Source organism: Gymnodraco acuticeps, unplaced genomic scaffold (assembly GCF_902827175.1).
Source record: "Gymnodraco acuticeps unplaced genomic scaffold, fGymAcu1.1, whole genome shotgun sequence".
NCBI lineage: Eukaryota > Metazoa > Chordata > Actinopteri > Perciformes > Bathydraconidae > Gymnodraco > Gymnodraco acuticeps.
Window position 1 is genome coordinate 5747796 of NW_022990441.1, and position 15298 is coordinate 5763093.

The 15298-nt window shown below is 42.3% G+C and overlaps 1 protein-coding gene across 1 annotated transcript in view; it reads left to right on the forward strand.

Moving 5' to 3' along the window:
• The window catches only part of ppp1r37 (protein phosphatase 1, regulatory subunit 37), a 42586-nt gene that overhangs the window by 11690 nt on the left and 15598 nt on the right, over positions 1-15298 (forward strand). Inside the window, exons 2-4 of the mRNA XM_034225440.1 lie at positions 6906-7003; positions 13402-13447; positions 13559-13659. Coding sequence (XP_034081331.1) covers positions 6906-7003; positions 13402-13447; positions 13559-13659 — 245 coding nt within the window. The remainder of the gene's footprint in view (positions 1-6905; positions 7004-13401; positions 13448-13558; positions 13660-15298) is intronic.

Consider the following 15298-nt stretch of genomic DNA (forward strand, 5'->3'; position numbering starts at 1 on the left):
CATCCATAGGGTCATAGGCCCATCTGTCCCAGTAGTGTGGAGTTAAAGCCCACTTCTCCCACTGGTGGCTCTCCATCTGTTCTGACCTTTAGTGGGCAGCGGTAGAGGCTTTGACTGCAGCAGCGCCATGCTGTCGGATAAAGCTGAGGAGAAGTCCTGTATTTTTAGCTGATGCATTTAATAATTGTGCCTCTTTTTAGATGACTTATCGTACTTACATGGCAAGAGGCTTGTCAGGCTGTGACATTGAAAATCTAAAATAAATGTGTCACACTGGTTTGATGAGGTGATGTGAACAATTGGTTACATTTAATAAGGTAGCATTATTGAAAGTCATTTAAAATGAACAACCTTATTAAGTTATCTGAAAGCTAATTACTTCTAGGGTTTCACAGTCATCAAGTAGATATGTTTCCATGAGACAAATTCACATCAATGGGGAAACAGTAGGGGTGTAACGGTACACGTACCCGTACCGAAATTATTCGGTACGGGCCCTTCGGTTCGGTACAGGTGTGTACCGAAGTGTACCGAACGAATATAACGTTAAACGTAAAAAATTGAGAACGTGAACAACTTTTTGGAAGTAATCTCAGGTGCTGCGTCGCAGCATTCAGAGTAATTTGCTCACATTGGGTTCAACGCGTCATAGAGCGAGCAAGTCATTTCATTGGATGAGAGGCATACTATGAGAGCTGGACAGAGGGATGCGTTCAAATGTAGTCAGTAATTTGAGGAACTGTCGAAAATTAATGGCGAACGCAGATAAAGTTGAGCTCGAAAATCCTCCAGCATCATTGAAGTCTCCGGTTTGGGAACATTTTGGTTTCGCAGTTACGTACAAGGATGAAGGACAAAGAGAGGTGGACCGAACCAAAGCTGTTTGTCGGCATTGTTCAACTAACATTGGTTGCGTTGCTGGCAATACATCAAACTTGCACACTCTTGAAAAGGCATCACCCGAACATGAATATCACCGGTACCAAAAGAAAAAAGACTGAAGTGCAAACCCAACTCCCACTAGCATTTAAGCCTCCACCACTCGCAGAGAGTTCAGACCGAGCCAAAGCTATTACAAACGCCAAATATCCTTATGTTGCCATGTTAGCAAAGCGCTACCTGGCTGTATCTGCTACCTCTGTCCCTAGAGAGAGGGTGTTCTCCACATCAGGAGACATTGTTAGTGCCAGCAGATCTGCCCTTTCAGCAAGCAATGTGGACAAGTTCATTTTTCTTTAAAAAAACATGAAAATACAATGACAAGCCAGTCCTAATGTCAAACTGGCTGCTTAGGAACTAGTACAGTACAGTTCAAATACAGATTATTTCAGTTCATCGAAAAGCTGCACCTTAATGTTTATTTTATTATATTTTGTATTTATTTGAGTGAATATTCACAGTTTAATAATAATTAAAAACCCAAAACTAATAGTTTATGTTTTGTGAGTACTAGTAGCCTACAGTAAAGTTCAAATACAGATTATTTCAGTTCATCGAAATGCTGCACCTTAATGTTTATTTTATTATATTTTGTATTTATTTGAGTGAATACATTATTCACAGTTTAATAATAATAAAAAAAAAATATATATATATATGTTTTGTTTTGTTAAAAAAAATTCTGCTGTACCGAAAACGTACCGAACCGAACCGTGACCAAAAAACCGAGGTACGTACCGAACCGAAATGTTTGTGAACCGTTACACCCCTAGGAAACAGAGATGGCAATTTGTGTGTACTTCAAGCTAAGCCATAGTCGTGTGTGTTGGCCTAAAAGCCTGTCTCTAAGCTCCAATGTGGAGTAGTTTGGGTGATAAATCAATACTGTAGTTACTAATTACAATCTTTATACTTACCATGTTTTTGCTGCTTGAAGCCTGCCTGCCTTTGTTGAATTAAAATGGCGTGTTTTTTTTTCACTGAAGACCTTGACCTCACCTTGTTGTTCTTAGCTCAAGTGTAAGTAAGGTGTGGACGTGAAGTAGCAGGTTTCAGGTAACTGAATATCCGCAAACATTCAGTGCCTAACTGTAAAACTGTTCTTTAGAAAGCTTTGACCTTCTCTCTCTTTACATAATGTGTCTCTACTTGTTGCAGCTTTGCCGCTTGTTCAGCTTAAATAAGTGATTTCATTTATGGCAGATGTTCATCTAGTTTATTTCCATGGTGGAATTGTATAGGGATAAAATCCAGATAGGATGATGCCTGTTAACATCGTCTTAACCGCTACTAACATTTACACTCTTACTTAAATATCACATACATTTTGAGTCAAACTATTGTCATAATCTGGTTCTCTGCCTTTGTGGGTATGCATGTCAACTTTGGACTAAAGTACCTATTCACATGAGAAATACTACAAAAATAGCAGTCACCATGTGTTTATTTATATATTGAACTACCAGAAAACATGTCCACATCGTGTCAAATACAGTAATGGCGCATTTCCACTACAGCGCCGTTTAAGCGTGCCGTGCCCGGCCCGTTTTTTAGCGGGTACTTTTTCACAGTTTTTCTGGCTCTCCAAAATCGAGGTTCTTTCCGGGCTAACAACCGGGCTGAATATGCTAAACTAGTGAGAGAATTGCTGGCAACAACAACAAAATGAACATATTTGACTGTGATTTAATTGTAATACACGTTTCAAAATGATGCCGAAGTAACAACATACTGATACCGGTTAGTAAAAACCATGAATTAATGCTTTGACAAGTCTGCAGACCAGAGGTTGCACTAGATTTTTTTCGCTGCCCGTCATTTTGACGGACAGAATCGTAACATTTCCGTCAAAATTCAGTATTACCCGTCGGGGGGAGGAAGAGCACGGTCGTGAAACTGTCAACGGGGGGCGGGGCGCAGGGCGCACGCTCGTGAACTGTTAGCGCCGTGTTATGCATGCCCACTGCACCTCGCGGGAGTGCGCACAGCGTAAAGCCAAAACTCACAGACGTTTCAATGATTTGTATGGCAAAGTTGGAAACGGTATAATTTCCTTTTTGGCAGGCATGCATAACACCGGAGCCTCGCTGCGAGGAAACTTTGGAGCTGTTCCGAGTTTGTTCTAATCCGTCAAAATGACAGACTGCTTTCAGATTTCTCCGTCATTGTTAAAAAAAATCCGTCATAGACGGAAAATATTCGGTTAACGCGACCTCTGCTGCAGACAGACGGAAGGCGAAAACCTTTTTTAATGCGTGTTTTCTAAATGGAGATCGGCTAAGCTAATGTTGTATATGCTCCGACCGTCCACACTCACAACAACGGCCTATACAGACTTAAATAAACCAGCGACTGTATTCGCCATGACACAGACAGTCTGTGGTTTTTACTTGTTTAACTTTTGTCTAGTTTCTGAACAGATATGAGGAACTCTGAGTGCTAACAGCTAACGGCTGATGTTGGCATTGAAGATGAGGTCACGGCTCCGCCTACACTGCGTTACTATAGTTACTACCCCAGTTCCTAAACTGTAATGGAAACGCAACATAAAGTGAGCCTGGCCTACCAAGGCCTAACTACACCGTACTAAGCCGTGCGAGGCCCTGCAGTGGAAATGCGCCATAAGTAACTCCATCCTGCTGTTGATCCCTTGTTCAAAATGTCTGCTCCACTAAAGGCTGAGATAACGGTCAGAACCTCGTTAATCATATTTCTTATCTTTTCCATAAAGCCCACTGCGCTAAATGTACCTCTGTTGATCCGAGTCAACGAGCTAGATGCTGTTGTTGCAGGGAACCGTTTGTTTTTATGTTTGTTTGTTTTTTTCCCTCACAAGATCAGCGATGGTAGCAGCAAGTGATTTAGTGTGTGTTGTTGCACAGTGGACAGGGGCCATCAACAACAACAAGGAGAGAGAGCTGCTACGTTGTGTCATTTAGCAGATTCACTGAGTCAGAGACGAGATGGACACGTTCCCTTCACTCATTTGTCTCTTTGGCCTGAAATCTTAATCCAAAGTGTTCTTACAGCAGCTGCCCTTCCCTTTCAGCACAACATGAAGAGCAGGTTTGGTTTTCTCGAAGGGATAGTCCGAGCTAATTGATGTAAAGTGTGAGGATTTGCAGCTGAACTCTGCTCCTAAACTGGTTGGTTTATCTTGGTAGTCTTGTCTCTCAAAGGAAGAGGTGTATTTAGTGATTCTTTGTACACTCGTTGGAATCAAACGTTACTTCTCTGCTACCTCTCAACCGGATTTTTCAAAGATGTTGTTTGGAGCAGTGTTTTCCCCTCCCTCCCCCCCTATTACGTACCTCCTCACCACCACTCCCTCCATACATGTACTAGTAGCACTGGTGGGAGTGCAATAAAACCAAGACAAAGCAAGCAGAAATGCAGAGCAACAGCTGTAGCTCAGCTCTTAATGAGCCTGCAGGGCAGAAGCTCTCTGTTTAACACAAAGCGTTTGACTCCTCAGTTTATTTTTTTCTGTCTCTTTTTCACCATTTCCTATGCCGAGTTGTTAAATCTCAGTCTTCTTTCACTGCTTGCATTGCTTTTAGGCACAGTAATGATAGATTAGACCATGTAGAAGCTTTTTATTTATTATTTTCCCTTCTCTTTCTCTAATTAATGAAAAAATACTGTGGAGTAGGCATCGGACCCTCCCCACCCTTTACCCCCCACCCTTCCCTCAGGAAATGTTTACACACACACAGCGACTCTGCACAATAACACTTTTCCAAGGACACAGTGTTCACTGGAACACACTCACTGTTCTGCACACATTTACAAGACTGCACTCTCACACCGTGTTAGGAGAGGCCTTTATGTTAAATCTACAGTACTGTGTCCAGAATCCTCTTTTTAGAGAGAAGCACATATTCGGGTAAATGAAGTGGCACTTGATTGCAACAGAGTTTCAGGAGTTAAGTACTGCATTTGCTTCCAACAAAATCCTGGAAGCTTGCTCACATTTCAGAAAACCTTATTATTAAAACCACCACAGCAAGTAATTAACAGGTTTCAAAAAGTATCCTTTTTCAAACCTGAGGCAGACAGTCGAATCATATTTCAGTCCTGAACCTGCATCATTTAATATATCTTGTCACTGAACGCAGCAGTCACCATGTCCTCATGTAACCTGTTAATTGTGTTTTTATGTTTGTGTACACTCGGTAAGAGCAAACTCCTGCTGCAAAACAAGACTGGTTTCCATTTGAGTGGCTCTTTGGTCCTGGTCTCAAAGCAACTGGAGGAGTTGATGTGGCTGTTCTCATCTCATTCATGTGGCACTGACTCGCCCTTTAATTACATTAAGTCACATTTACGCTTACACCACCACTGCAGAATCATCTCTCGTAGTATTTTCATCCACAGTCTGACGTGCGGTTAATAGAGATGCTGAATTTATAACTCAGTTGATCAGACATGAGTGGCTGCTCATGCAGAACTGCCTCTTCGTTCCACCATATAAACTTACAGACAAAATAGACAAACATAAAGACTTATAGATGCAACCATCCAAATGTACAGTCTGTTCTGCCACTACCTGGTGCAGATGGGTGGGTGATGAACTTGTGTGAAACTGACGGAGGGCACTGTTGGAGATGAGATGGAGGCAACTGAAAGTGGAGCGGACAAATTGTCACCTTGGTGAGAGGATCCAAAATGCTGACTGCTGCAAAAGTCAGATTCACACACACACTAGCCCTACAGTACTGTAGTACAGTCTAAGCATAGGACAGTGTCTGTCTGTCAGCATGTACTGCTTACCTGAATTTCTTAAACTGTCCTTATTCACAGCTTAAACTAGGTCTGGGATAATGTATAGCATCCCATTTGTGTTAATGTAATTTGATGTACTGACTCGGGCTGCACGATTTATCGTTTCAGCGATGGCTTTGCGATGTGTGCATGCGCAATAGTAACGTCCCAGGCTGCGCAATGTCAACTTTTTTGCTGCCTGGTTTTATAAATGACCTACTGTCTTAGGTGGGCTTGTACCAGCCTCATAATTAGCCTTGTATGAAGAACTTAAACTTCTAAATTGTAAGGGTAGATGTCTGAGCGCGGTTTTCAGGATCCTTTCCCTGTGAGCACATTTCTGTTCAGTTTTGCGTTGCTATAGGTCGGCTGGGAAAGGCCTGTGGTGAAGGTGGTGCGCTGCCTCGGCTGTGAGTTTCACAGCAACCCTGACCCCACCCTACCACTGATGTTTCCCTTCTTTCTTCTTTGATTCTTTCGTTATATTTCTCTCCCCAAGTGCCTCACTTCATTTCCCAGCAGAGTCTCTCAGCCAGAACAGTGGGGCTGAATGTTTCCCAGTCATCTGACTGGAGTTAGCCCTGCAACAGTCTGGGAAGGCAGCGCCAGCTGACCCACTCACACACCAAGAACAATACCTCCTTTGCTTACTTAAGTAGGGGAGCCCTTAAGAGAGTGCTCCCAGGACCATTTTGTGTTGCAGTCCTAGACTTCATAATGTTGATCATATGCAAGAGTCAGGGGGGTTGATCTGCAGGATAAGCTCCAGAGCTGAAACACAGTCCATTTCAGATGCTTCGTTTGTTTTCAGATTTTGTTATTGATATGGGGTGTACTGTTTGCACGGGATGTGAACTGCAGAGCGCACAAATAAATAAGTACCAGTTAAACTGATGATAAGAAAACATGCAGCAGTAAGTGATGTGAGAATAAAAAATGTATTACAGGGTCATATTGCAACCTTGGTGCTTGTAAAGTCCCCATATTATTAAAGAAAGCTGACTCTTAAGCTGTCAAACATAGTTAAATTGAGTTATTAACTTTAATGCATGCAAGCACTGTGTAGCTTAATATATTAATATACTAACCTCACACTTTCGTAACATTTCCACTGATTCTCGTGTGAGTGTGGGTTGTTTTCTCAAATAAACAAAGCAATAAAAGCAATCCTAACTTGTTTTCTATGTTTCCATGTTTTGCAGCTCAGAATGTGACGGTGGAGGAGATCCTCTCTTCCTACAAACAAGCCTGTCAGAAACTCAACTGTAAACCCATATCCAAAGTGCTCAAACAGATACAGGTGAGCTGCAAGCCAACACAAAACACAGATGAAAAGATGTATCAGCGCAATCACAAAGACACTCACACACAACATTTATAACACAAGCAAAAGTGTTAATGTCTTCATCTCCTGTATCTCTTAGCAAAGTGGAAAATCCTGCACGTTCTCCAGCTGCTGAGCTCCTACTTTTTACCCCTTTTCTACTCCAGATTGATGTGGCTTATTCCCTTTTTACTTCAGTGTTTGTCACTGAAGCTGCTAACGGGAGATCATAATGTGTTCAAACGTTTCCACTAACCCTAAGGTCCCCCTGCTGATAACTAGGGATGCTCCGATCGCCAATTTTGGGGTCGACGATCGCCGGAATCAGTATCGGCCGATACCGATCCGATCGAGTGGGCGGGGCCTATGGGGATCTTCCATTTAAAGTGATGTTTAAAACTCAGTTAATGGGGCTCATTCACTGGCGCTTCCACAAACAACAACCAACATAATTATTACTTTCAAATGAAGTACATTATTCAAGTTTACATTAACTTTGGATAATAACACGGGAGAAATGAGCAGAAGCCCTCTCTCCCCCTCTCCTGACAGCCTGTCAGTATCCGTTAGGGTTGGGAACCGAAACTCGGTTCCAGATGAGAACCGATAAGAAAATGCCGGGTACCGGGTACCCATACAAAATACACAATTTCGGTTCTGCTTAACGGTTCCTAAACGCGGTAGACCCTGTATTCCAGCGGGTCCGTCTGCGCCGCGGTGACCCGGTGGAATACAGGGCGTACCTGGAGAATCACAGAACGGCCGGTCTTCAGCGGGCCGTTGACGGCCGGCTCGGTTCGCTGACGGCCGGCACCGCCCTCAACTTCATGTAAGTTGCGCTGACAGGCGACAGAGGTCTCCAGTTGCCCCGCAGCGAGGCTCCCCCGCCCTCCCGTAGACAGCTCACGAGCTCAGCCACTTCATAACACCAAAGATGAGTCGCGGTAAACGCTCTGAAGTGAGGCTCCACTACACTAAAAAAGAAAAAGACAAGGCACAGTGTAATGCCTGTTAATAGCTTGCCACAGGCATAGCTCAGTTCAAATAAAGCACAGCTATTGTGCAATACATTTGTATTGCATGTATATTTTTTATTTGTAACAATTTCAGTTAAAGCTTAAAAGAATAAAGATATTTTTGTTATCTAAACGTTTGACCTCTTTCTTTTACAATTTTGGAATCGAAACGGGGAATCGATAAGAACCGGAATCGATAAGCAGAACCGAAACCGGAATCGATACATTTCAAACTCATGCAGCTTACTGATCCAGTAATGAGTGACCCGACAGTGAAGAATAAATATATGTATAACAACTAGTTTAGCTAGTTCCAGAGGTAGATAAAATAGCTAAGTGTGTTAGGTCTAACTCTTAGTGTGTGTTTCGCTCCGCTCACCGGTCACCGGTCACCGGTCACCGGTCACCGGTCCGTCACAGTGGGTGGAGCTGCAGGATTTCTGCTTCACACACGTTGCATACCGCTATTTTATTGTCATTTTCGGACACCTTAAAATACTGCCAGACCAGTGAAGCCATTTTGGCGAGCTTGTTTTGCCGCGCACAGAGAAAAGGGTCATGTATTTTACGTCATCATTGTACGTCATGCGATCAGCTCTCACGATCGGCATTTTTAGAGAGCACCGATCGATCGGCAGAGAGTGAGTATCGGCCGATATCGAACTAGCATCCCTAGTTCTGACCTTTAGTGGGCGGATCGGAGCATCCCTACTGGTAACCAAGCAGGCAAATTAAATTGTTTTGCAAAAGCCATTTCAGAGAATTAACATGTATCATGTATTGACAGAGCTGTAGACATGGGGGCGTGCTGCTCACATCAAGCAACATGAAGTTCACTGACTGACAACCTTAGCTGGAGATTAGCTGGAGTGTGTCCTGACTAACTTTCTGCCTCTCAATGTCTAGACTCGAGTCTAGAGTGTACAAGCTGGGCAAAGTCAAAACCTCTGAAGTGCAAATAACTACGTATATCACAAAGCTGTACAACATGTATGATAATAGATACTAGTCCAGTTGAGTCAGCACTGTGCAGCTGGCTGGAAACTAAGTCGTAGAGTTATTACAACTGCTGTAATTGAAAACGATTTTTATTTGTGAGGTTGGTTATTACTACATCCTAAACCTTTGCTTCTGGTGAGGAAAGCACTTTAAAGGCAAGTAATGTGGTTTGAAGGCACGACATGATGCACCATGGCATGACTGGTCAGGTGCTACGATAGTATCCAGTGGAGGTGAGCCTCGAGTGGTTGTTACTTCCAACAGACAGATGAGTGTTTCATGTCTTTTTTTTAACTTCTCTTGTCGGTTAGCCGGCACAGTCATGTGTCCCTTCCAAACTTGTGCTTTTGTATGTCCTTTATCTGTATTGTGATTATTAATATGTTCAAATGCTAACTTTTTCAAGCTTTTTTGTCACGTAAAGCAGAATGACAACATAAAACTGTCCACTTGTTGTTACCCACTTTTAATGATGTTGGTAACCTGATGCAAGAGGATGGTCCATGTTTTGAATATATAAGAGAGTTTTAGTAGAGTTTTCTTGAAGCAATGGGAGCAAGTTTCCTGTTTTTTGTGGCCAGACGGAGACAAGCCATGTGAGACAGACAATATTTCAAATGCTTGTCGGGTGCATGACCTCAAGGTATACTGTCCATAACTTAAAACTACCGCTTGAATTAAGTACTGCAATCATATAAAGATGTGCCTTTACCTCACTGGTTGTGGAAAAAGCTTCTTATATTTGTTAGCATAGTTAGCTAACCAGATGCTAATAACAACAAAGTTATTGACTGTATGATCAGTATGACAGATGAGCAGATTCTGGGCTTTCAACTAAAGACACAGCCATGCAAAAACTGCGACATGTGTACGGAGCGGCGTTCTGGTGCTCTCCGTCAGCGCTACACCCCTGTCAGACGAGACATATACCATGTTAGGCTCGTGTTGTGTTCAAGGAACCTGTCCTTGGCCAGGAAAAACAGGCACTCGCTTGTTTAATTCTTTTGCGGTCTAGATTTCTTTAATTTCTTTCTTTTTTGCGTGTGTTTATAAATTACCTCGAGGGCCGTACCAAATGGTCTCGCGGTCCGTATACGGCCTGGAAGCCGGAGGTTCCCCACGGCTTGGTTAAAGTGTCAAAAAAAATAACAATCTGTTCAAATGAAAGCCTCTGTCTAAAAAAGATTGTATTAAATAAATACCCCAGTGATTCTGTAAATGTAATGTACATATATTCGATAATCAGAATTGTGTTTATATAAACAGATAGCTGCCTGTTATCTGCTGGTATTTGTGTTTGAACATCCCGTTAACCAATTCCCCTCTAGTCAGATGGAGGAGTGGCAGTGCTTCTCTTCTGATGTACATTTGCTGCATCACACACTCTTAAAACCCTTAACTGGGCCTCTCCACTGGAGATTTGCACATGTGTACCTGCAGGTGTGTGTCCATGCGTGTGAGGGGATGTTGAAGGGAACACATTTGTGATCCGAGAGAGACTCTGCATGAAGTCTCCACACGCCTGGTCAGCTGAGAGAAATAAGTCTCAGTTACTTGTGGAAAAGCACAAGAGGCTGTGATGCTTGGTGATTGCTCATGTTTGCTCATGTCTGGCTTCCGTCCATCCCTCGCTGCCTCTGTAGTCTTCTGGTCCACTGCTGCCCCCTCTCATTTCTGCTTAGTCATCCTTGCCAACTAAGCCACATAAACAAGCCAGTCAGACCAAATGGCTGACCAGTGTGAGGGGGGTTTGCAAGAGGAGCTCCGCCTTTTACAGTTTTTTCCCTCTACACTAAATACTTTCTTTATTAAGTCCAACTGCGCTGTACGCGTGGCAGCGTTCCAGGGGCCCGATAGGTTATGTACATTTCTGGTAGTTTGTTTGTGTTTCTGTGTGTTTTTATAAGGGTCACTATTTAGAAGCTGCATGTTGAATGCCTGCTCCGCAGTTACTCCCAACAGTCTTAAGACCCGGACACTTGGTAGCCTTGTGTCACATTTCTGCTGCAGCAATTCCCTCAGGGACAAGTGGTTTCCCTGTTATGCAATGACTCACACGCAGCCCATGTGCACACTTTATTCCTCTAAATATCCCGGAACTTGCTCCCTCTATCGTAGCTCATCTGGAAGGAGGTAGTTTTGTTTTGCAGGGAGTATACTGTAAATCTATGCAAAATGTGTTAATATATTTAGCTGTGCATGAACATTTTGAGACTTGTCAACATCCACATTCTGCAGAGTTTCCTGCTTTTATTATGGCATTCAAGCAGTGAGACATATTAACATTTTCATTAGAGACACAATGTGAAGGTCATGCAGGCTGCATCTATATTAACCAAGTGGACCCTTTGATGTCGTCTAGACAGACTGATAAACCATTTCAAAGGCAGGCAGCTAAAATTGTGTTTTCAATGTGTTGCACTCAACAGCGAAAGGCATTTTTAGAAGTGTTTTGGTCCACTTTGTGCATCTCCAAGAACAGACATGTTCATTTAATTGAGATGGGAATTTGTCGCTTCAAGTCTATTTTGATGGGTTTGATGAATCTTAATCTGTAAATTTCCTAAATATTCCTATTTAAGAATGTTTTGAATTTATTAGCCATATATGCAATAATTGATCAAAGCTCCCAGTTTGTCTAAAGTTGTTGGTTTCTTCCTGTGGAGCCACAATAAAACAAGTTTGGTTTATTACATTTCTACTGTCAGTCAGCCTGATGGAGGCAGGTTAGCCTGCTGTTGCTGACAGATGTCTGAGACCGGCAGTTACAACCAATCGTGACGGAGTCCGTGTGAATTAGATGATAGAACGCTGATGCACCACTGAATGAATGAATTGTACTTTTTACAAATTGGCATTGAATGTTAACTTGTCTCTTTAATTAGAAATTGTGAGGTGTTAGTAGATTGTACCTTCAGACAGAGCCAGGATAGCTTGTTCCCGTCTTTGTGATGATCTAAAAATCAAACAGACATTAACACAACATTTGACTTTCTATCTTAACTCGTTCTCTCTATGGTTGTAAGGTAGGACCTTTTAAAGGAGAACTTTTAAGGGGCGTGGATTATGGAAAGGCCTGCTCATACATTTGGACAAAAGCTCAGTATACACTGTACGATTTAAGCCTTGAGAAATGGTTTGAAATCGTACAGTCTATGCCAAGCTTAAACTGTACAGTCACAGGAAATTATGTCATCCATCTCCACCTGTGTTTTCTATACACCCCGAGGTATCACGTTTCTTTATTGACTTCAGGCTAAGGAAATTGGTTTTGAAGCATATAACAATAACTATAACAAACTTGATCAAGTAAAAAACTGATGAAAACAGTGAAGATGTATAACATAGAAGCACAGAATCTAAAGAACAAGGTCAGAACAGTTGCTTGATGGTGTCCACCCACAATAGACACACACACACATACCACCACTTGTGCAGAGGCACACTATGCGTCATGCACTATTTTGGGTTCTGGCAGCTCTGTCAGGGAGGCATTTACACTGATAAGTCATTCTCACTGACAGATGCTCCATTCAAATGTAAACAAAGACTGCTTGCTGTGAAATTTCCCAAAATGTGCGTCAGGTTGTATTGACATATTCAACACCATCTGGTTAATGACGAACATCCAGAGTTTTTGATTAAACCATATTTCACAGAAGGTAGTGAGAAAACACTGGAGAAATGTTCCATTTATGGTGTCTCATGTAATGCTTCCTAGAGTGAATGATTCAGTCAGTTTCATAGATGAATTATCTTCATGACTACTACAGTCGGTTACATTTAGTATCATAGTGTTTCCTGCTCAGTGTAATCAGAAGCTTTTGAAATGTTTCATCACACACCATGATCATGTTTTTGAGCATTGTTGAGTCATGCAGGAGGCCATACAGGTCTGTACAGCTGGACCCTCATCAGTATGTTCAGACACGCACAGACTAGGGATGGCAGTCTGGCACGAGGGCAGAGGTTATAGGGTTCATGCTGAATGCGCCGGGCAGTGGACTAGAGAGAGGGATTTGCTGGTACATAGTTTTTAGAGCAGCACTCTATGTTGTTGGGCTGGTTGCATGTTTTACCAGGACAAGAGGTGAAATATCTTTCTGTGCTGCTGTGGTGTCAGAGTACATGACAGGATACATGTCATGGTCAAGTTGAACACACATGCTCATTGGCATAAGATAGTTGAGGTGCTTTAAGGCCAGATGCTTGTCTTTGCACTAAAGGTTTATCTTAGATCTGTGCACTAATGCATTGCCTCCTGTGTGATGTGAAAGTTTCAACACGTGAAAAGTTTGCTGACTTTGAGTAATACACAAACTCAACTCTTACTGACACTGTTTATTTTTGTTTCTGCAGGAACTGAAAGACCTGACTCAGCGCAATGAATGCTTGGATCTAAAAGGTAAGTGCCAATACATCAGCTTGACTTTAAATTCAACTTGTGGGAATCAACAGATACCAAGACTTCTTTTTACTAAATTGGGAGATTCACTTTATCAATGTATGTCTTTAGGTGAGAAGCTGGACTACAAAGCATGTGAGTCTCTGGAGGAGATTTTGAAGAGGGTCCAGTTTAAAGTGATAGACCTGGAGCAGACCAACCTGGAAGAAGATGTAAGAAGATCCTGTCTTTGAAAACTGTCTCCATCCCATTCCCGTCCTTCATCTTCCTCAGTGCAGCTAGCATACTTCCATCTTTCATCGATAACTCACACCTTTTCTCTCTGTCTTCTGTTTCTGCCCCCGGTCGCATGCTGATCCTCTTTTTCACTCTGTACTGGCAGGATGTCGGGTGTTTGTCATGGCTTTTCTGATTACTCCAGACGTCCATTTGTGTAAACACCATTAGGGACGTTTGGGCTGTAGACACGCACAGACAGACAGACGCAGTGTGGGGCAGAGGGACACAGGCCTTGGCTACTTCCTTTCACACAAAGCTCCAAATACACATGACGCACAGATAGGAGCTCTGCTTTAAACCAGCGCCACATAGGATACGTTTCTTTAGGGTAGGAAGGCTCACTTTAATGACTGCTCATTATTCTATTCCTGGCAAAGAAATGTCAGTACTTTCACCCGTTTGCTGCAGAACTGATTCAGACCCTCATTTCCTGCAGCTTGTTAGCTTGTAGCTTTAGTTATAATTGTTATCAAAGGATAATTTGGTCAGCTGCCACATTACCTTGAGACTGTCATATAGGTGTTTCCTAATTTTTGCAGGAAAGTTAATAACGTTTTTTTCTTTTCTTTGCCATGTACCAGGATACACACTGCAGATGGTATTCTACTATTTCACTTATAAATGTTTAGTTGTAGTTTCAAGCCACGTGTTCTCTACTTGTGTTTGACTTGAAATGGCTGGATGTGTATATGTGGATGGACAAATATAGCACCCCGTCTAGGTGAATTTATGTCCGGCTTTGCACAGTCGCATGCAGGTACATTTTATTGTGTAATTATACTCCACTTGCAACCAATCACTAGAGAATTGAAGTGTCGGAAGTCTTAATTGGTTTCTTTATATATTACTTATTTACATATACTTTTTTCAACACAATCCAGAGCTTCACATAATCTCAACAAATGCAGAGTGACATATGCACTTTTTTCCACCAACATGAAGCTCTGCCCTGGAAATATACATGAATGAGATAATTGAGCCAGTGACTGAGTCATCATAGTTTCAGTCTGTGACAAGTGTCTCCCTTTGGGCTCAGTTTGAATTAAACTCTGAAAGGAGAAGAGGAATTTATGGGGGAAATGAGTCATGAGAGATAGAAGATGAATCAAATGGGGAAGCGAGAAGATGGGAGTGACAGACATACAGTGTGATTTGGCAGAGCAACAGTAACAGCGTCTTGTTGGGAATGATATGGGAGGATGAAAGCAAGAGAAATAGTTTTGAAGATATGTTTTAAGAAGCTTAAGGGAGCATTAACACAGACTGTCCTTTATTTGGCTGGTTGTGACTAATCTTCTCCCACTCTTTAGATAAACACACTTGTGTGTAGTCTCCAAGTGTACACACACAAAAGGGAAAGGTTATGAGACGCAATGCTGCAGCCGGTCTGATTGTGTTACTTCTCATCAGCTTCAGTGGAGGATACACTCATACTCCCTTCTTAATCTGCTTGTTACATTTTGCCATTGGCTGCACAGGAGAGAACTCACCACTGGCTTTTGGTTTTTGATGTGTTGAGGTTTTAGCTGTGGCTGTGTGAAGACGCAATGGACAAATAATCCTCTCATGACT